This window comes from Mustela lutreola, chromosome 8, assembly GCF_030435805.1.
Source record: "Mustela lutreola isolate mMusLut2 chromosome 8, mMusLut2.pri, whole genome shotgun sequence".
NCBI lineage: Eukaryota > Metazoa > Chordata > Mammalia > Carnivora > Mustelidae > Mustela > Mustela lutreola.
Window position 1 is genome coordinate 105192620 of NC_081297.1, and position 23411 is coordinate 105216030.

Sequence of the window (23411 nt, forward strand, 5' to 3'; positions counted from 1 at the left end):
AATTATAAATTCAAAACAATCTAAATAAAAATTCTAGTAGGGCTGTGTGTGTGTGTAAATTGGCAAGCTGACTCTAAAATTTCTACAGAAATGCAAAGCCAAAGAATAACCACAATATTTTAAAAGAACAACAAAGTAAGAAAGCTTTTATTTTATATCAAGCCTTATAATATTCAACAGTATGGTATCAGTCCAAGGATAGAACAAAACGAAGAGTCCAGAAGCAGACCTTGAGACAATTTGGAACAATATCCCACCTTTGCCAGTTGGCTGTGTTTGTCTAGTATAGAGCCAGATCTTAAGGAAAGGTGTTTGGGAAAGGCTTGCATTACAACCTAAGACATTCATCCTTTCTGGGATACAGAAGTTACTTTTCCAACAGTTCACGGTTCAAATTATGTGACACTTGGTCAATTACAGACATCAGACAGGCATCAGATTACAGGCATCAGACAGATAGTATCGCTTTCATCAATATGATAAAACCCTACTTTAAAGCTCTATGTTGTGTCCAGTAAATTCAGTCTCTTAAAAGATGCTCTTACATTATTGTAAGAATAGTTTAAAAATGGTATCTGCTTGCTACCAATGGGAATTGAGAAATACTCACTAATTATGTGTGTTCTTAGTTTGTGTGTTTGCTAGGTGTGTTAAAGAAGAGATTCACTACAGCCCGAAGCAGGAAAAAAAATATTTTAGTCAAAGAGCTGTGTCAGGGTTTGGATCATTGTATGCCAAAAAAATCAGGGTATACCAGAGTAAGGTAGACAAAGAAACAAGGATGTTGAGTAGACCATTAGTTGTTTCTAACTCAGGAGGGACTAAGTAAGATCACACAGGATGGTGGTAACAGGGAAGTGGACATTTGTCAAAATCTAATATAATTACCTGTATCTAAATTAGTGCAAGAGACCAGTTTTAAGCACCATGAACATAATTCCTACATTTCTCTTAATTGGAAGAAATATTTCCATCTATATTGAATTATCAATTTGACAACAGTTATCTTTTATTTTCTTTCACCTTTGTTAAGTAATTCAATGTTTTTGAATATTGTGGTTTGTTCTGGGAGGAATGAAGTTAAAGTATGAGCTTATTCTTGAAACTAATTTTCCTATACTACAAGAGAATAAAAGCTTCCCTCGAAATCACCTTCAGTACCAAAGACCAAAATTAAAACTCTAGTGAATTATCACAAGCAGATAAATATCTTCTTCTAGATAAAACGTCTTAATTGCAATGGAAGAAACTTCAAGTTAAGTGATTTGCAAAAATCCCAAAGCCAGCAAGCAGCCTATAGCTTTGGGAGCCTGGTCTAGGATGACTCCTGACTCCTCTCCAGTTTGCTTTCCATGGTAACATGCAACTTACTGTGCCCTGGAAAGAGGATATTTTGTTATTCAGATGTGATTCTCTAAAGCAGTTTTTCTCAATTAATCCCAGCCCCCAGGGCAGTTTGGTCTGGTAATTCTTCATTATGGGAGAACATTCCTGTGCATTCTGAGATATTTAGCAGCATCCTTGGCCCCCCGCCCACTAGATGCCAGTAACATTCCCCTTCTCCCCCTGTTGTGACAACCCGAACTGTCTTCAGACATTGCCACATAGTCCCTGAGGGACAGATGTCCCCAGTAAGGAACAAATGCTACAAAGTCCTCCCTATCCTGAAAATGCTTTGAAGGTTGACCAAAACAGAAAGAATCCAGGAAATTTTGTACAATTTCTCATGAAAAATTTAAATGTCAGTTATACTTTCAACAATTGCATCACCCTTTCATGAAAAAGTTCAGCTCTTTTGCTTGCTCTCTAAATGTCCAGCTGTTAGAAGTCTTCTCCCTCTGCTCAATCCAGTCCTTGCCATTCTTAGCTTGGTTTTGTATCAGAGGAAACTACATTTCCCAAGCTCCCTTGTTCTTGGGCTTCTACATGAGTTCAGCCAATGGAACCTACTGGCAAAAGATTGGAGTGTGTCAAAGGGAAGAATCCAGGACACTTCTCCCTTTCTGTTTGTGACAATAGCTGCTGAGTGACCTCCATGGCTCTAACTCCTGCTAACCAGCCTTTTTCCTGCTGTCCCTGCCGTGGTTCCATCTTCTACCAGGTGAGTCTAGATCCTGGGATCTGAAAACACCATCTCTGTCCCTCCAGGTCTAAGGGTGGTAGTGATTCCCCAGTGTTGCTGATCTTTGGTTTACCTTGCTTCCCCATTTGACCACTTACTTTTTCCTTCATCTGTGGTATGGGCTGAATTTCCTTCATCTTGGTATGGGCTGAATTTTGGGCCCCCTCCATTCATATGTTAGGCCCTAACCCTCAGTGTGGTTCTATGTGGAATAAGAAAGTAATTAACGTTAAATTAGGTTATGAGGATGGAGCCCTGATCTGATAGCATTAGCGTCTTAATGAGAGAAGATAATGGAGAGTTCTCACTCTCTCTCTAATGTTCTGTTCTTTAAGCCAATGAGTCTGTTGTGTTTTGTTTAGACAGTCCTAGCTGACTAATACTGCAACTCCCTGCATTGTATTTCCATTGTTTGAAATAGCTAAGAGGAATTTTGCTTTTCTTCTTACCCTGACACAGCTCTTTATATCATGGTTACCATAAGAGGTTTGCCATAAAATATCCTAATATGTGCCTGACACTATGCAAAAATCACTTCCATATTCATTTCCTTATCTGTTTCTCTCAACAACACTGGGCAAATGACATGAAGACCCTAGGTTTCCAGTCACTTCGACTAAATCACAACTCCTCCACTTGGTGACTGCATGATCTAAGAAGAGTTAGTTAGTGCAAAGTGGGTCCAACAATATTACTAACTTAGGGGGTTGTTCTGGATTAAATGAATTACTCTATGCAAGGTGCTTAGATTCTTTTTAGGCACAGGGCATGCTCTCGATAACTCTAAGTATTAGTTTTAGGTACAATGCATTGAGCATCTATTGCGTGTTGAGCACTGTGATAGATACAAGGGACATAAAGACAAATAAGAAACAATCGATGCCCTCAAAAAGTTGCAGTATACTAACAGAGAAAAACATTTGAACAGGTGATTAAAATACAATGTGGCAAGTATGGTAATAGACATATGGGAAAGCCAAGTAGAACATGATCCATTTGGTAGGCAATTGTTTGAGAGGTTTGGAAGGCAACTATCAAGGTTTGGATCCAGTTCTGCCTATCACTAATGGTTTTACCCTAGGCATGTTACCTAATTCACAGAAGTCTCTATTTTCTCTCCTGCAAAATGAGGATAAATAGCTCATATCTAGCTGTATCTAGCTCCTAAGGATGTGGTAAGAAGAAATATGACAATAAAAGTATAGCTTCTGGTTTAGTTTCCAGGTGGTGAGAGGTGCTTAGAAAAGGATAGTTCGTTATCTTTATCAGTAACAGCGGAGCACAGAATTAGGTTGCCCACCCCAGCCCAGTATGCATTCCCGCTCCCCATTTCCCATTCCTTCCCCACGCTGATCCATTTGATAATGACGGCCTTTCTTTCCTTCCTCCTCCTCAGATGAGGAGGCTGTCTATCCTACTTTTCTAGTATGACTATAGGTAAGCACAACCACTTCAGAAAATTTCTTGAATAGAATCTACTAAACCTAAATATATGAATCCAGAAATCAGTACCTATAAGCACTAAGAGATGTAAAAGAATGTTTACAGCCAGCAACTTTATTCATACCAGCACCAAACTGGAAGCAAACCCAACGCCCATCAACAGGGGAATGGGTAAATACATTGTAATAGGTTAGTATACAGTGGGATATTACAGAGCAACGAGAGTCAGCTGAAGTTGCATACAATAATATAGATGAATCTCACGAACAAAATGTTGAGCAAAAGAAGGGAGAGTACATACTTTACTATCCCATTTCTAGAAAGTTCAAGAATAGGCAAAATGAATCTATGGCCACAGAAATCAGAAAAGTGGTTACCTTTGGGAGGTATTTGCCGAGAGTGATGAGATACTGGTAAATGATTACCAACCATCAAAAAAAAAGAAAAAGAAAAGAAAAAAATCCTGATTTTATAGCATTTGCCAATTTCCATAATATCAATCCTCTCACCATGGTGGATTTCAAGCTACCAATGTGATGTCACTGAACCCACGTCATGCATACAGTCTGCCCCCGTGAGCTGGTGGGAGCCAGCTCCAGCACATCAGAATGAAGGAACATTCTGGTGTGCTGAAAATGTTCTGTATCTTGATCTGGAAAGTGCTTACACAGGTGGAGCCTTAAGATTTGTTCACTTCGTCGTGTGGATATTATACCTAAATAAAAAGTAAAGTGTAAAAATACTCCTGAGAACTCGCAAGATAAAAGCACTTAGATCCATGTCCCAGAGGAAGATCCAAAGAGGTCCCTGAGATTCAGAGCCTAAAAGGCAGCACTCAGACCTTCCTGCCCCACCCCTACTTCAACAGCTAGGAGGAAAAGAAGAGATGTCATTAGGAAACATTAGCACACATAGAAAAGAAAGGCTGACTCTTTCAGCTGGGCCACGCTCAAATTTTTCAGCCAGACGCTCAACTCAATCTTATCACCAATGGTTGACACACCACACAGAAGACAGTGTTGCTTCTGAAAAGCCCTGATCCCCTGCTTTAACTAACTATGGCCTTACCTGTCACTTAGCAATGAAAATTAATCCACCCGGGGCTCTGAATGAATGTTCTAAGCACGGTAGGACCTGAACACAATGATCAGACATGGAAATTCGCCAGCATGCACAAGGTCACTTTTATTTTGAGTAAAAATCACATTCATATCATTTTCCTGTGTCACTCACATCTTAAGTATGTTCAATATGTCTGCATGATACCTGTGATCTAGTTCAATGAGATATTTGAATCAGACAGCTGCTCCTAATGTGTACGGCACTTATATATTTAAAGTTACAAAACCAAAGCCAAATGTTAAAGGGGCCCAATGGAGGATAGCTGGACACATCCACAGATTCACTTGCTCCCAATCTGGCAGTACAGGACCATAGAAAATACAAGACCAAGTACCTAGAAAATATAATAAAAAGATTAACATGGAACTTAAAATTCTGGAGACGTTATAAATAGACAGAAAGGACATTACTCATGAAAAGATGCTGGCTAATGACAGTTCTAATCTTATTTATCTAAGTCATCTCTCTGCTTGGGAAATTGGAGCCTCCAGTGGGACAAAAGAGTATTGAGAAAGCTCTCTGAGTAGTTTTGTGTTTTAATCAGTTTTTAGCTGGCCACTCCGCTTCTAATTAGCTCTGTTTCATTGGGTAGTATTGGCTGCTCCCAGAGCACCCCATCCTTCTCGAACACAAACACCCCTCCGTGGGACATGTATCCTAGAGCTCTGGAGAACCTAGGCCTTGTGGGGGCTAGATACACCTACTGCTTCCACGGAAGGGTTATACAATCATCTGGTTTAGATCATCTGCATAAAATCAAGGAGCCTAGAATTTCTCTTGCTATATTTTTAGTCATTGCCAAGAGGAATGAAGAAAATCACTTTTTTTTTTTTTTCTTAAAAAGCTTCTAAATCTATGGGGAATAGCTTAATTCAGGAATTTCCTTTGAAGTGAAAAAGTACAGCTGAAAATCTGAGGCATAATTTCCATCCCATTAAATGGCTCTCCCAAGAATGAGGGACCCCAAAATGTGCCCTCATTGACTCTGCAGTCAGTGCCTGGCCTGCTGTGGCTTCTAAGCAGAAATGATGGAAAGGACCCATGTGTATTGCAGACACCAGAGGCAGGAGGGGAGCAAGGGCCATTTCTGCTGAGTCATCCCAAGTGTTCCTATTGTACTGAGGCATCCTGCCTACTAATTCTTCCCCGGAAATGCATTTCAAACAAGAATTGCTGCCCCATATTTCTTCCTTCTTAAAAACAAACCAGTAGACACCAATTCTCTGCAAAAATAATGGTTTTCATCCATAATGTTTTTCTAGAATGGCCTGGAAAAGCCCTGGAATTTCATTTTTTTTGCCATAGTCCCAAACCTTCAGTCTGGGAGACAAGTATCAGGAAAGAGGAAAGAAAATGGGCAATAATCAATCAATCAATTAATTAAATAAAAAAAGAAAATGGGCAAAATATTGAGATAAAGCTACTGTCTATTGTTATTCATTGTCACAGCCTTGAAATAGAAATCCACTATTCATCAGCAGACTAAACAATTAATATCACATTTTTTTGCATTGGAAAAGATACTTTATCACTGTTCATAAAAACAGAAATAATTAAAAGAGATTCATCAGATAGTGATGTGTGCTAAGACTCAGGATAAAAGTGCTAAGTAGTGTGTATGATTTCCTGTGTTCTGAAGCAATCCAAAAAATGTTACAAATTCTCATTTCCTTCTCTCTTAACTGCTCTGTTTCTAGGACCTCCTGTCAAGATAATGTCTATCCTACAAAGTGATGACGATCATTGCCAATGGCTCTTTTTCTCCCTAATTAAAATGAGGAGTGGAAGTGCTTCTCATTTTTTGTACTGGTCTCAAATAAGGAGACATAGGAGAGTCTGGTTATTTGCGCTGAATATTGAGAATTCCAATGTCTATAGATAAAATTTTCTTACAAAATAAAGTATTTTGCATAGATCCCTGACATCCTATCCGAGAAAAATCCCTCAGGGATGTGGTCTTAACAGAGCCTTGAAAATAACTATTGGCCCAGCCCCTCACAGCCTCTGCCTAAGCAGATTATCATCAAAGGTCTAAATGTCAGAGGGTGGTTTTTCGTGTGATATTTGTCTATGGAAATAGTTTGAATATATTTTCTGCAGGAAGATATTTGTTTCTATTTTCTTCTTAAAAAATAGTTATTAAAGGGACTTTTCTCTCTATGTTTGTGTTTTCTTGAATTTGAGTTTGAGAAACAGAACAGAGAAAGGCCTCACTGTTAGGCAACTAGTATTAATGCCTATAAGCCAGACTAATGCACATTTTTGGGATACAGTTTTACAGATTGGGTAATTTCAAAGCTCCTTTTTGAATAAACAGAGGGGGAATATAAAATGATTTTTTTTTCTCTTCAAATCCTAGATGGAGGGCAGGTTTTAGATTGGGGGAGTGAACAACACAAAATGGCAAAGAGTTCTTTGAACCAACTCTTTGCTATATCTACAGATAGTCTAGAAATCACACTTAATTTAACTGGCATTAACTCAGAAAAAGGTATACTTTATGATACCACTGCATAAATTCCATACCTATAAATTACTCCATGGAAGTTTTCTATTAAGGTCTTTTCCTATCCATGTCTTTAGCACAACAGTAAAATATCTAAATATGCAACAACACATGGAATATACCAATTTCATAAAATACTGAAATACTATTCCTCTTGTAATCTTATTTTCCGTTAGATGTACTTAGATTCTTGGCAAAGCCTTTGGCTATGATATGAGAGACATCAATCTTCCGAGTTCCCAGTTGACTATGTCCTTATTTTCTCTGGCTTTGCTTCCGAGAAGTTTCTTAAAAGCATCAGTGGTTTGTAGCCAGTCATAGTCAATTGACTGAATTTGAGTCTAACATGGATTTGACACTTAATATTGACAATTACACTGAATACCTCTTTGAAGCCTGATCTTTCAATCATTCATTTAAAGTCTACTCTACCAACACACATGTATGTGTGTTTTATGCTTATAAATGTATGAGTACATCTGTGTGTGATTCCTTACTCACCTCTTCAACCATTAGCTCATATTTCTAAACTTGCATGAACCCAAAACACAGCAGCGAAAGACATTTTACAAAAGACAGAATCAAAAGAGAAGCAGACCTGGTGACATCCATCATATGGCAGATAAAAAGAAAATTAGCCCTATCTACTGACACAGAATGTGTCATACTTAGGCCTATTAATTTGGACTACAAGGAAGTAATACTCAACAGCTTACCTTGCTGTTCAAACTCTACTAGTAACCTAGAAGACCACTTAGAACACCAAATTGCTTCAACCCCAGCTAAAATTCCTCTCTGTTGGTAAAGTAGCAAAGTATGAGCTAGAAAGCTACCAGAAATCTCAGGGAGGACATTGTATAGCAAACTATGAGAGTGAAGCTGAAGTTACTACCTTGACCTAACCAGCCCTCTGGGGCAGGAAGCAGGAAGACACCTCACACATCATTAGGATTCTTGCCAATGTCCTCACAGGGGATCAAGAGTGAATTGACTCATGTGATATCTAAATTAACCAAGATCTGGAATGATTCCAAAAATGCTTCTCTGAAATAGTTTTATTTCATCTTATTAGCAAAGAATTTTCGGCCACGTAGAAAGTACCTTTGAGTTCTTAGAAAAACCCATGCCAAGAAAATCCATCAAAATAAAAATCTTATACAGGATTTTTTTTTTCAACACCAATAATCAAAATGATGATTGTAAATATATAAATCTTAAGTTTCCTTTAAAATTTCTTCAAGTGAATCCATAGTCTTTAAGACGTCTGTCTCTAGTTTTTAAAAATTATTAGATTTCTCTAGATGGAACAGGAGGAAAAGAGCTCCCCACACTCTTGAGTTTTTACTCTCTACTTCAAAATTGGGAAGAGAGAAGAATTTGTAGAGGTCATGTTTTGGTTTTCTTTGGTGCTTTTTCTTCTAACTTCAGGAAACTTTAACTCTTGGGCTAGTTTTCAACAAGAAAAGGATCTGGGACTAAGAACTGTGGGAATTAATTCAATTTTTGTTTCCCAGTGGAGAGATCGTTCATAAATAATGGTCTCAGCCCTGCTGAATTGATAAGATTGTAATCCTCTTCCCAGACCGAAGACCACTAGAAAAAATATGCTGGACCTTGGGCAGTTGGCACCCAGTATTTTTCTCAAGCACCTGGTTTATACTTGGCTTACTATTCATATTTGTTGGAAGAATTAATGAATAAACAAGGCAATGAATGAAGAGTTAATAATGCAAGGTTATACTATACCTCAATAAACACCAGTCCAAATGCTATTCCAATAACTATGAGAAAATGTTTTGCAACTGTTTCTTTTATGAAAGAAATGCATGGCTGTTAAAAACAAAAACAAAAACAAAAAAGTTACCTTTAATAAAAATTTTATTTATTTAATTTATTAAAATTTTATTTGATTTATTTTAATTAAGATTTTTCCTCCCATTAGGTTGGCTTTTTACATTGCAACAGAGGAACACAGTCAACAAAAAGGAGTTCGATTACTCCACTCCACCATTCTGCCACACCACACTCCTCCCCGCACCAAAAGGTGGTTAATTGTGGTTTGTTCACTGAGAAGTAAAATCCAACTATTAAATTCAAGTATCTCATTGCTAAATCTAGGGATCTCTAGGTATAAGTAATAATTTTATCCTAACTTTCAATTATTCATTTTAGAGCTGTTATCACTTTGAGTGTGGGTTTTTGGGTTTTTTTTTAGGTTTATAATCTGCAACAAAGAGTTTCCTGATTTTTGTTTTAGCTAACTATAAAACAAGTTTTCATTTTTAAAACAAGGTTTTAAAAAAAAATCCCTTAGTAATTTATATCAGGATTATTTTTACTTTAAAAGGGGAAAAGATATTATGTCCACTCTTTTGTCTTTACTTCAGATAAAAATGAGAATTGAGAAAGTAGATTCTCTGCCATATTTGTTGAAATATATTCAAACTGGCATGCAATTTCAAGCTTATAACATTTCAGACCAGACCTAAAAATTCCAACAATTGTAAATTACATGGGTAATTTTCAAAATGGAAAAATACTGCATAATGTAATAGTGGGATTATCTGTATTGCCAGAAAATATATCATCCCTGTGATATTCTTATATGTGCAGAGGGATAACAAAATATTGCTACGGTTGATAAAATAAAAGTTCTCCATAAGCCTGAGTAAAACAGTCTCTTCCTTCTCATTCTCGAATGTAATGGGTTTCTCCATTCACATCTGATCCAAAGTGGTAAAACATTCGAGTAAATTATTATGTCATGTAGAGTTAACTATGAGATTAATAATCTTATCTACTGAGTCACATTCATTATATTTGAGGAGCTTTCTCCCCCTTTCCCCTGCAGATAACCAGGTTACCTTGGCAAAGGAAGGGGAAAAAAGGAAATGTGAATTATGGCAATTCCAGATTTCTTATTTTTCCAGACATCTTGCAAATGACACAAGGCAGATGGAAGTATTTTATGAATTTATGACCCTCCTTTTGGGAAACTGGTGCAGCTATCAGCCTATCTTCCACTGAATTATGTGTGAATTTGGAGGGAATGTCTATTACTTTTTAGGATAAAGAAATCTATCCTGCAGAAAAACACCTTTGAATCAAATCTTTAATGGGCCGCAGATAACAATCTACAACTGAATTTACTAATGCCCTCATCATCCTCAAAGTGGCAACTGCATTCATTTATACCATATTTATTTTACCTCTTCCTCGAGATACCACATCACTAAACTAGGTCGGAAGAAATATAAAAAGTAAGAATAAAACTGCTTAGGGACATTACTTTGACAATAAAAAAAAACATGGTTGTTCTGTAGTTTGGTTGGGATAACTTTCCCCCGTGAATTATGTTAAGTACTAGTAACAGCAATTCCCCTTTAGAACAGTCTTTTGATTTGTGATGAGATTAGCAAAAGGGATGTGACAGCCAGCGGGAGAGAAATGTCCCCCACGATACTTTCTATTTCCTACTATATAATTAACCTTAATAGCCATTACTGCACCAATGCCAAAATGAAAATAATCTTCAGATGTCACAGAAATTAATTCATTGAATTATAATAGCTTTTATGCATCTTTCTCCCAACTAGATGATAATCCCCTCGAAGGTCCAGACGTATGTGATTTTAGCAAGGGCCTGTCTGATACGTGGTGGACACTGAAGAATAACAACAAATAAATGAAACATTAATATCAATTATCATTGTCCTCTGCATTCCTCCCAAGCAGAGGGAACAATTTATGTAAAGCCCCATGGTAAGGAACAGATATTATATTCTTGAACCCTGAAGACTATGTTTGATAAGGTCCCGTAATACTTTGCACCTGCCTCTGTATAAGAAATATCAATAATTTGTTGAAATGAAGTTGCCTAGTTTTCACTCTCTCTTCATTATTTGAGTGTCAGCTCCATGAGTGCAAACATTGTGCCTGTCAGGAATAGATTTTCAGTGGCTGGTAAAAGGCCTGGCCCCTAGGAGGTGGTCACTCAGTTTTGATGAATTAAACAGTAATAAGAAATACAACACATACTGACATCTACAAGTGACATAAATATGACAACTACAGCTCATAAAAGACAAACACAGCTTTTTCAATTGACTTTAAATGTCTGAGGCCACTTCTTAATTGGAGCAATAATTAGGTAAATTGATTGATGTACTTAACATCCAGAGCCAAACCCCTAAAGGCCAAGTCTTTATACCTGCACAATTACTTGAGAAAAGGAATCTTTGATAAGAAAAAGAAATCTTTACTTCACAAACTAAAGTGAAAATATAGTTTTCTAGGACTTATGTTAAAATAGAAAAAATAAAGAAGAATAATGATTAGTCATTAATCATTATTAATGAAGATGAGATAACTTTCATCAGTTAGATTGTGCTTTCCTTCTTGCAGTGGAATGTTTCTTTGATCTATTAATGTTGACTTTAAAAGATATCAGACTCACAGAAAAAAAAAAGAAATACTTTCACTTTTTTATATCCACTTTTATCTTTAAATAGGATTTATTTATTATTTGGGAAATTCCTGGGACTTTTATATCATTATTCCCATTGTAATTTCTTGCAATTTAATTTTTTTTTTGTAGAGACTCATGGTGAAAAATAATTAACAGAACCACTTACTATGTCAAGTTTGATTTGTTCTTACCTGTTTGTAAACATTTTTGCCTTCATATACCACACAAGAATCTGTCGAACTTGTACATTCACATGACTTAAAATTTTGTTGAAAATTCTTTCCCCAGTCAGCAGCTCCATTGACCAAACCACAGCATTTATACTGTTTAATGGAAAGTAGGTATATGAAACAATCACCAAAGAAAATTTTAAAAAATTGTCAATACGTTGAATCTTATTTTTCTGAAACTATTATTAAGGTGTTTCCTATACCAAAATGTCATGTAAATCACCTCACTAATTTCTCTGGATATAGAAGCAAAAATGAAGAAATCTTCCATTTTGGTCTTAATATTAATGAAGGAAAAATAGGGTTGCAGATGCACATGTCTGAAGAAGTTGGAGAAAAGATGAAAAATTCACCTAGTTTTAAATGACAAAAGAGAGGGGCAGAATCAGGTTTATGTACCCCAGATTTGGGGAAAGAAGCTTCCAAAAAGTTCATGAGAAAATCAAGTTCTCTTTAAATAACTTTTGCTCAAAAGAGATGAGAGGTTTTAAAAAATGATTTTAAAGAGGTTTTAAAAATGATCTTTGATCATTTTTGAAGGAGAGGAGGAAAAGAATGAGAGGCCTCTCAAAGGCCAAAAGATGATGCATGGTGAGCCTCCGGTAAAGCTGAATTTTACATGGACCTCTGCAAAATGGGGGAGGCAGGCAAATGAAGGAAGAAACTCTTAAAATAATGTCAAGGAAGGCCCAGAATATACTGAAACATGGGGAAACATTTAGGGAATCTGTGGTCGTGTTTTGGGAAAAGAAACAAGGAACAATAAACCCGATGACTCAGGGTCCATGGCCCATCGTATGATCAGATGAAAGAGAGATGTACCCATACCTCATCTTGTTCTATTTTATCTATTAGAAAGACAACTCTTCATGAAGAAAAGGTAGAAAAAACTGCTGGAGAAAACAGAACCCAGACTACATGATTTTCTAGGCTAAGATGCATTATAAATGCCAGGATATTGAGAAATCTTTCACTTCTGGCTGGGTGACCACACTACCCCCATTACTTAACCCCTCAGTGCCACAGTTTCTTCATTTGTAAAATGCAGATAACAGTAGTTGCTCAGAGTAGATAAGTTGTGGGTTTGTTGTAAAAAAAACAAAAAAAAAAAAGTAATATTCCTGTGAAGATGGGAAGTGCTTAGCCCAGTACCTGGCTTATAGAAAGTACTCAGTATGTGGAAGCTATTGTTGCTGTTATTGTGGTGGGTGTTGCCATTTCCATTATACTCTGTTCAACACTGATATGAATCATTTAGATAAATATTTGGAAAGGACCTTTTCAACTCTGTAGTTGCTATAGAGCTGGCAGTGATGATTAATATTTTGGGGAATGGACTCAAGTTCCAAAGTTAGTTGAAAAAAATAGACTCAAACCAACAAGTTCAGTTGAAGCAGATATAAAGTCTTGCCCTTTGGCTCAAAGCCTTAAATGCACAAATATATGACTCAGCAGACATTCATATGACGAAGAGTGAAAGATTGCAGTTTGTCCTAAGGTCAATCAGTATGAGCAAAAAAAACAATCTTGAAAAGCTTCCTTTCCTGTTTTCATGATAGACATGATTAATTGCTCATGCTTTCTGATTAAATAATCTTGAATAATATTAATTGATATAGACAGCCAGATTTTTTTAAAAGTCCCAATTATATGTACTCACAGATCAGTCCATATTTGGAGAACAATATACCTCAGGACTCCTTCCTTAAGAAGAGGCCTAGAAGCAGAAGACATGGTAGGAGGTAGAAAGACTAAACTTGGTATGATATCTGGTCACCAGATCAGATGTGTGAGAAGTCAAGGAAGAAGTTGGCCAGGATTTGTTGGAAGTGTTATCACAGCTGGATGAACAAGACACAGCGCAGTGAACAATACAACCACCTCTAGACAAAGAGTCGTCACCAAGAATCCGAGAGAAGCACTTTCCATTAGTATGTTAGCAGAGAAGTCATGGGGGCATTTCTCCAAAATCCAAAGAGAAAAACCACTTTGTATATACAACTTCTGTTCATGTGTGGTGGGCCCCCGAGTCATCCAGCAAGAGTTGGGTGTAGGATTCTTTTTCCAAAAAAAAGTGTTACTAAACCTTGGTGGAGAGAGGAAGAGGGGGGAGGGAGGAAGGAAGGAAGGAATTCAAAATGGACATTAAAAAAGAACTGTAGTTTTATGAGCATAGGAAGCTTCAGGCATAGGATTAGCATACAAGAACGGAAGTAATTCAGAACTGTGCTAAAATAAACAGAACATTTAGAACCCCATGGTTGTTACTGGGACCTTGGATATCAGGGACAATGTGCAGCAAGTGCAATTCAGGACCCAATCCAGAGATCTGGTGTTTACCTAGAGCACCTTTTGTCTTAAGTCAACCACCAGGGAGGATCAAGGATGATTGGTCCCACTCAGGGGAAGAACTGAGTTGCTTAAATTCTTCCTGCTTTCAACCTGGGTTGATCTGGGCTCCAGAGTAGGATGCTAGAGGGGAGAGGATCAAGAAATGCAGCTATTGGGGATGCTGGGAAAAGCACACCATAGAGGAAGTGAAACAGAGACTGACTCCTATCAGGTTTCAGCTCTTGGAAATGATGCTTTAAACAGAATTTTTACAAGCTGGAGTCTATTCAAACAGGAACTGGGGAATGCTCTGGAAAAAAAAAAAAAAAGTCATCTGATAAATAGTTCAAGAAACCAAGGATGTTTCAACTTAAAAAGCAAAGCTTTTAGAAGTCATATGATAGCCATTGTCAAAGTACAAGCTGCAATGTGCAGAAGCATCAGTAGATTTTCTTTTTTTCCTCTGAAACTCCAGAAGGAAGAACTAGGACTAAATGATGTAAATCCTAGGGAGGCAGGTTTTGTTTCAAATTAAGAAAGAACATACTAATCATCAGACTTAGATATAAATGGGGTGGATGGACAAAAACTGATGAACTTAAATTCTTCAATGCTTAGAGGGTGAATAAACATAAATAAAAAAAAAAACTTCAATCAATGAGAAGTCAAGTTAAATGCCCTACAAAGTCCAGCTGTCCTCTGAGATTCTGAGAATTTCCTTAACATGTGAACCGAATGCTACATGTGGTTAATACAGTGGGAATTCTGAAAAAAAAAAAAAAAAAAAAAAAAAAAAAAAAAAAAAAAAGAGTGATTTGGAGTTTTACAGAGTAAGTAACATTTTTGTCGAGCCCTGAAGCACATGTAGTATTTGGGAAGAAAGAGAAAAGTATTAGTATTTTCCAAGATAGGGAATGATGCCAAGGTAGGAAGGCAGAATTGTTTAAGGGGTCCTGAGCAGACAAACCTGACTGGACGAGAGGGGAGGGGAGGGGCTTCTTTTTTTTGTTTGTTTGTTTGTTTTATGTTTACGAAGTAGTATTTACAAATATTAAAATATTTGGTAAGAGCCAGAGAATATAATACCTTCAATGCCTGTCCAAGTTTTGACTTTACCCTAAAGACAGAGAAGCAACTTCAATAAGTAAATAAGGGAGAGGCTGGTACACCAATTAAAAAAAAAATAACTAGTCAGACAACGGGGTTCAAATTCCAAGCTTATTACTCACTAGCCATCAGACCTCTCCAACACCTAACCCCCTTATCTATAAAAGAGGGATAATAAAGATATAATGATCCACCTCAAAGAGTTGTCATAAAAATTAAATGACCTGCTAAATGTAAGGCCCAGTACAACTAAGTAGCAAGAAATGATACATGTAATTCTTTTTATGACAGAGGGGACAGACATGGAGACAGAGGGAGAGAGACTTTCCAAATGCCCCAAACACACTATCCTGGTTAATGGTAAGAAGTATGAAACAACTATTGATTTGGTCCATTGAGGCTTAATTGGTCATAAACATATCTTCTTAATCTCTGTCCTCCTAAACTGGGTCAGAACTTCATAAGAAGCTGGAAGCAAAGTCAGAAATACTCTTGGATTTTTCTTACTGCATAGTGACAGAATAATCAGTCAAAATCTGCAAAACGGAGACATGTTTTTACTTTAAGGAATACTCCTGCTAAAAATTAAGTAAACACAAAACCGACGCCCCACTCCCCAAATGACCTATAAATGCTAATTACCTTTTCTTGAAATGTAGCCAGGGCTTCCTGGAATGCTTGTGCCTCCTTGTCTGTTTCACTTAAAAGCTTTACATTTTCATAGAAAGTCTCATTCAGAATGCGCTCGGACTGAAAATTGAAAAGCATTGTTAAATTATTCATGCTGGAAGGTAGTATTTTGATATTTTAGACTTTTCCGGAATTATCAAATATTACGTATATATACATACATCAGATCTGAAGGTAGCTCCCAGGACACCTGCTGCCACCTGCAGGAGCAGGATCAGAAGTAAGCCTATGAAGAACTGAAAAAAAAGAAAACAAATGGAACACGTATTATCCCCAGGGCCTTCAGTCACATCTTGGGACATTTGGGCTTGGCGCATTGTTCTGCAATCAGGATCACATTACCGTTGGAAGAATAACCACATTCCTCATTTATTCTACCCTTTGCCTCAAAAAGACAATTTCGGGCCTATAGTCGTCAAAAACCTTTGTTTCAAACACCGACTAAGCAAAGCGGTTAAAACAAAAATTTACTGAGAGGATTGTAGACGTCGGTGTGATGTTGAACGGAAGGAAGTTTGAACGTTTACATACATACAATTATTGGAATATTCTTACTCTTTTTTCTTCATCAAATGCAAACTCGCACACACTTTAGGACAAACTTCAGAAAGGAGTTCAAAACAAGTTTTCTACCATTAGCAGAACCACCTGGGATCTCATTATAAATGTACACTTCTGAAACCTGCCTCAGATCTACTGAATTCTAACTTGAAAGAATGCAGCCCACAAATTAGTTTTTCTCTCTTTAAAACAAGCTCCTCAAGTAATTAAGTCTCCCAAATTGCGAATGAGGCCTTATTGATCAAAAGGCAACCACTAGGGATACTATTAAAATCCTGCTGAGGTCTGTGTCTCCGCCTTCCCTCATAATACACAAACTGTTACACAGTATCTTTCAGGGACTGATACAATACTTACTCTATGAGAGAAACAAGCTGAAGTGATCTCTGTAAACACTAATGTTAGCTTTTATCTAATAAATATGTCAGGATCTTTTTCTAATATTTTTTCTACATCCATTTATTATTTTCTACTGTACCTGGTAAAGGTAAAAGTCTGTGGATTATCCCAACCCAATCCATCCTCCCTGAAACTTTCTAAGCAACAAATCTGATTACCTCACTCTCTTACAATTTGGTCAGCATGGAATAGGATTTGACGCCGTCCGCACTCACACCCATCTCCCATCATGCACTAAAAACAGCCTCTGTCACACTCTAGACACACCCAAGGCCAGGTCACTCCCTAAACATGCCAGCACCACGCTGACAAACTCTGTCTCTGGAAAGCCCGTCACCCCCTCACCCACACAAACACCACTCTCACTTCCGCTTCTAGCTTGAAAGTTCTCTCCTCTATCCTTGCCCTCCTCTTCTTGGGCCATACACACTAGAGCTAATAGTTGGCTTGTCTGTCTTCCCTAATGGGTTCTAATTGTCTTAATGTCTTTGTATCTTTTAGCCCAGTATCTGGCACACAACCCTGTACTCAGTAAGAAGGGAGGAAGGGAAGGAGTGGGGAGAGGGAGAGAGGAAGGAAGGACTATAATTTCTTAGGGCATCCTCTCACCTAAGCTAAAAAATATTGGCCTCTATAATCAACCCCCCTAAACAAAAGTTAGAGTTTCCTTAGTCTTGGGAAGTCTTTTTGACAGACAATGGAAATGGAAGACCAGCCTCAGAAGTCTGAAGGTTGGGTGTTGGGATCTGTCTGGAGAACTTACCAAAAGAAGCAAGCAGCGGCTTTCTCTCACAGCACCACAGCATCCCAGGAAACCCAGAATCATGACGATAGACCCCACAGCGATTAAGATGTTCACAGAAATATAGGGGCTAGTAACAGAATTCCCAGGGTTGAGAATCTGAAAATAAAAAAGAGATGAATGACAGAAAAATCCCTTTCTTCCATGTTGGTTGTTCGAGAAATATCCCTTGGGTACTTAGTATGGACCAGGCCCTATTCTGGCACCTTAAGATACTTCAGTGATTTCCAGAAGCAAAAAAATTCCTGCTTTAAGGAGCCTCCATTCTTTTGAGGTATTACTTACCTGAATAACATTTTCCAATGTATATTTTTCTAAGATGATATATTGGATGCCTTATTGAGGAAATGTCATAGACTTTTAAAATGGCGATTATTTTTTTAAAAAAAGATCTTATTTATTTATTTAACAGATAGAGATCACAAGGCAGAGAGGTAGACAGAGAGAGGGAGGAAGAAGCAGGCTCCTGGCTGAGCAGAGAGCCCCATGTGGGGCTCGATCCCAGGACCCTAGGATCATGACCCGAGCTGAAAGCAGTGGCTTTAACCCACTGAGCCACTCAGGAGCCCCTAAAATGGCGATTATTTTTTAAAAGTTTAGAGGGATAGGTACTTTCACCCATGATGCGATTTTTGGTTTTCATATTTTGTGTTTTATACCTAAGAGTCACATAGTAAACCATGCATATTTTATGGCAATCTAATTATTTAAATTCAAAAGGCAAGTTCCTCAAACTACCAAGAGACCCAACAGTATGAATGAGTCTTAAAAAAAATTAGGGTGAGCCAAGTAAGCCATATTCCAAAGAGTGATTGCTGTATGATTCCATTTGTATGACATACAAGAATAAGTAACTCAGAAATCAGACCAGTGTTTGACTTTGAGTAAGACAGGAGGGAAAGACGGAACCAACTGCAAAGGGATATGGTGAACATGTATGGGTCGATAAAAACGCTTTGCATGTTGATTGTAATAGTGATCATGCAGGTCTATACATTCGCCCAAACAAACAAAAATATTTAAACCAAGAAAATAATGCTAGTTGCTGACATTCCATGTAATTCTGTCTCCTTGTTCCCAGAAGGTATGGTCTTTAGAGTCGTCAGAAACTCTTTACTTTGCCTGTTAAGCAATGGTATATTGAGGAACACATCCTAGGGCTCCTTATATGGGCTTGGGCTACCTTCCCTGCATAATTCAGTTTTTCTCTCCCATAATACAGATACTCTTCTTCATCAGCTTTCTGATACCTAGCCTCAATCTACCACTCGTTTTCCAGATAAATCATAAGCGAAAACTGAAGCCTTGTGCATATTCTGTACACGAGTGCTCCTGGGATCTCATCCATTAATATGCTCTCTATCTACCGGGCTATTTCCAGGCAGAGTCCTAGCTGTTACACTACCTCAGAGACCCTGCCTTCTAGAAACTGCTGCACAGCATGTGGGCCAGCATGTAGACTCTCTTAATAGGAAATACATTAAAAAAAACCAAACTGCTAATAATAATGTGTATGGTTTTTAAAGACTTTAAAAACCAGCTTATAGCCTAAAGGAAAGCTTCATTCAACGTTAATAGGAAAGAATGCGCTGCAACTGTAAAAGCATTAAAACAAAGATTTATACTCTAGTCAGAGTCCTTATATATAACTAAGGTTCTAACCCCAGACTAGTCAACTAACCTTGTGGGGCCCTAGTTTCCCATTTATAAAGGAAACTGGGTCAGCCTCTGTGATCCCTGAGGCCTCCTTTGTCTCTAAGAGTCTGTGCTTACAGATAATGTTTCAACCTACATATTTGGAAAGCTTGCTTATGTCCTAAAGATTTTTTTGTTTGTTTTTCAGGGTTTTTGTTTATTTAATTGTTGTTTGCGTGTTCATACTGAAGCTAAGAAATTGGTTTTGTTAATAAACACAGAAGGCACCTGGATCAGAGCAGATAATGACCCAAAAAAGCAGCATTAGGAAACCCCCTCTACCCACCTACCGTCAAACATTACTCCCCTAGAACATTGTGGCCAGTGCAGGTAAACCTGAAGGCATCTGAGAGGGATAACTCACTGTCTTGAGATGTCAGAATTCGGCTTATAGGCCAGACAGAAATAACAGGTCAAATACCTACAGGGGAGACTGCAGAGGGCGGCCAGCATTGTAATGAAGCAATTCTAGAAGACTGGTGTGGGCAGCGTGACCCCTTGGCTAGAGACTGGCCAGAAAGCAATGTGTTGGATGCCTGAGGGTTTGCTGTTCTAAGACCAGCCCAACAAGTGGCTCTTCTTTTTCAGGCAAGACATGGAAATCTGAGTTCAGGTGTTGACTCCAGGAAAGGGAGACCAGAGTTTCAAAGGCTGTCTTGGATGAACAGTGTCTGTGTGGGTGAAGACAAAGGGAGAATGATTTCTAATGGCTGAACCTTGAAGACGACTCAGGGTGTTCTGTGAATTCTAAGAGATCTCCTGAGACAGAATAGCTGCCCACAGGCTTTGCCTCAGGGTGCTGAGTTTCCCTGAGGGAAAACAAAGTGTCCTTAGCAGAGATACTTTGAGCATAAAGAGATATGCTAAAATTTGTGCACAAAGACTTCCCAGACATTCTTCCTTTTTGCCTTCATGCTCCAGCTTTTTCTTGTAAAACTGGTGCCTCTGTTTTTCCCCTACTAAAATTAGTTCTTTGCAGTCTTGATTCTTAGTCAGAGACTTTAGATAAAAGTAAATCAAGGGCACCTGGGTGGCTCACTGGGCTAGGCTTCTGCCTTCGGCTCAGGTCATGATCTCAGGGTCCTGGAATTGAATCCCACATCGGGCTCCCTGCTCAGCCGGGAGCCTGCTTCCCTCTCTCTCTCTGCCTGCCTCTCTGCCTTTTTGTGATCTCTTTCTCTCTGTCAAATGAATGAATAAAATCTTAAAAAAAAAAAAAAAAAAAGAGAGAGAGAGAGAGAGAGATAAATCAAGCCAACTTCACAGAAGCCAAGCTGGTTGCTGGTATCCTAGCAGATACGGACTTTCCATCTGGGGTTCGAGGCTGACAGAGCACAAGAGTCAAAACGTAACAGAAGATGCTGCCTCGCTCTACAAATTCATTCTGTGTCCCCAGATGTGGAGTCCCTCCCTCTCAAGGACAACAGTTTTCCTTTAATACATTCAATGTGTGGAATTTCTTAATAGACTAAACACCAAAGTTGTTTACCAGAAGCACTTGGAGAAAAAGAAAATGTTCCCATATCAATCAGAAATAAAGTGAAATAAAAGACAGGCTGCACACACATCTTAGTAAAAAGGCAAACGCGCCCTCTGAATAGGCAGCTGTCTAATCTCTGGGCTTAATTACGCTTCCGAAAGTCCGACGTCAGCCTCTAGACAACAGTTTCCGGGTATCTTCAAATATCCTTCTTGAGTGCAAACCCAGGGCCCAAGGCCACCTGGAAGTCCCTGTTAACATTTATCAGTATAAAACCATAAATGAAATCCAGATGGACTAGGATGTTACCGACTAGTTTGCCACACCTGTCCCTCACCCAGTTTCCTCACCGTGGGAAGGCACCAAATGAGGAAGCTAACTGCCCCTGTAATTCCTTGGGCTCTCTAAGGGTAGAAAGCAGATTTGAAAAAGAAAAAGAGAAGAGGAGACAGAGAAAGAAGGAAGGGAGGAAGGGGGGGGAGGGGAAAGAAGGAAAGAAGGCAGGCAGGCCGGCAGGAAGGGAGGAAGAGGCAGACAAGCCACCCAGTTGAGGAAAGGAATCAGAACAGATGTTAATTCGCTTTTAGTCTCTCTTATGACAAGACTGTCTCCAAAGGCATTTAGCTTCATCACGGTATAATCAGAATACATTAATCGCTGGCTTAGTGTATCTTAATAATTATCAAATAAGGATCGAAATTTCTCTTACAGGCAGACACTTAATTTGGGCAAATAAATATCTTGAAAAGGCTCTAGCAGTAGAAGACAGGATCCTGAACGGTGGCAAGAGCCCAGACCACAAAGAAGAAGGGAACTGCCGTGCATGCGGTTAAGAATAATTCGGGGGGTAGAGGGCCCCTCAGAAGAAGGGGGAGAGAAGAATGGAAGCAGGGGAGCCAGGAAATGATGCCAGCTATTCTGTTGGGTAGAACCAAAGGAAGAGCCCCGCGCGCCTCCTCCTCCTCTCTCCCTCATGCACTCTTTTGCATTCACAAAGGGGATGTAATACGGAATGGAAACCGCCCATGTGCGATCCAAAGACTGGAGCCAGAATTAACTCTACGAACTGAATTCTTCCTGACCTGTGAAAATCTTGGTAAGTGCTTTGCCACGGGGCACGGAATGGCACCTGGTGAAGGAGAGGGGCTTGCGCTAATCTTATCTAGATAGCAAGAGGTTGGACATCCCCGGCCCAGGGCTCAGTTGCCCTAGTGGGACTGCTGTCTTACTGTTCTAAGGAGTCACCCTCAATGCCAGTTGGCACAGGTAATTAATTACTAACCACCTTTGTACTTTGTTGCCTTTAGATTCAAATTCTTCTTCTCCAAAAGAACTTCTCCTTTTCTTTACTTTGGACCAACCTTCCACCTTGGGATCAGCCAAATGATGGTCAGTACCTTGGACTACAGACACTGTTGGTGTGGAGGAATGGCAGTCTGTCTCCTCCAGCTACACTTCAGGCTGGCCTTCCGCCAATAACGAAGGAGCCTGGTTTCCATTCTAGCCCCTTCCGATCTCCATGTTCATGGCAGTCTTTCTATCATTAAAATAACACCCCTCCATTCTCCAAAAGGATTGATCCATGCCTGGCACAGTGCCAGGCACATAGTGAGTAATTAAATTTGATTAATTAAATTGAATTAAATTATAAGATCGCATACCAGCACAAAGGACTACATCAAGCAGTTAAGGAAAAGGCTATAGAAATATTTATATTATTGTTGTCACTTTTTCATCATTGGAAGAGAAATAACCTGTTTTGGGAGTGGAGAAATTTGTATCTATTTATTTACCTCTTCACCATCTTTGTTAACTCGTATCCAAATTGCCGCTCCCAGGATCAAGATGCCACATAGCTGCAGGAAAAAAAAAACAAAAACAAAAAACAAAAAACGTGTTAGAGGACAACAGAGACAAGCTGCGACTCTGACTGAACACACCCCTAGATCATAATGGCTTATCACTAATCATACACTTCCACCTAAAAGATGTAAATCTGGCATGTTCACGTGCAGGTAATTGCTAAAACGTTCCACTAAATTGGTAAATTTGTTAAGAATAATTCTGTTTCCCATCCACAGTCCATTCATCGGTCTGCAGACAAGAAGTCACCACCACTATAGTTTTTCATATTTCAACACTAACTCTGTGTTTTTGCTAGATTATAATAGCTGAAAGATAGGTCACAACAGTTTAAAGACAAAATATCCTTACTAGGCCCCTGGGTTTGTCTCAGAAGCTGTCTTGGACCAAAAGGGAAGAAAAACCTAATCATCAAACATTCCTTCAAGATTCTAGAAGCAAGAAATTGGGATAGGCAGGGAACAGTAGTACATCTGACAAAATCTTCAGGTAAGCAACAAGGGTTTACACTTTTTGTACCCAAATAAACTCTTTTAAAAATAAGCTGTTTTAGGTTGTAAAACTTACCCAGAGAGGAGGAACAATGAGCAAC

At 38.6% G+C, this 23411-nt stretch overlaps 1 protein-coding gene across 1 annotated transcript in view; it reads right to left on the reverse strand.

Moving 5' to 3' along the window:
- Positions 1-4725: 4725 nt before the first annotated feature.
- The window catches only part of TSPAN8 (tetraspanin 8), a 31115-nt gene continuing 12429 nt past the window's right edge, over positions 4726-23411 (reverse strand). The window contains exons 2-8 of the mRNA XM_059186326.1: positions 22750-22812; positions 17743-17880; positions 16181-16255; positions 15972-16079; positions 11853-11984; positions 8940-9023; positions 4726-5021 (exon numbers count right to left, since the gene is read on the reverse strand). Of these exons, the coding sequence (XP_059042309.1) occupies positions 4968-5021; positions 8940-9023; positions 11853-11984; positions 15972-16079; positions 16181-16255; positions 17743-17880; positions 22750-22812 (654 nt within the window). The 3' untranslated portion in view covers positions 4726-4967. The remainder of the gene's footprint in view (positions 5022-8939; positions 9024-11852; positions 11985-15971; positions 16080-16180; positions 16256-17742; positions 17881-22749; positions 22813-23411) is intronic.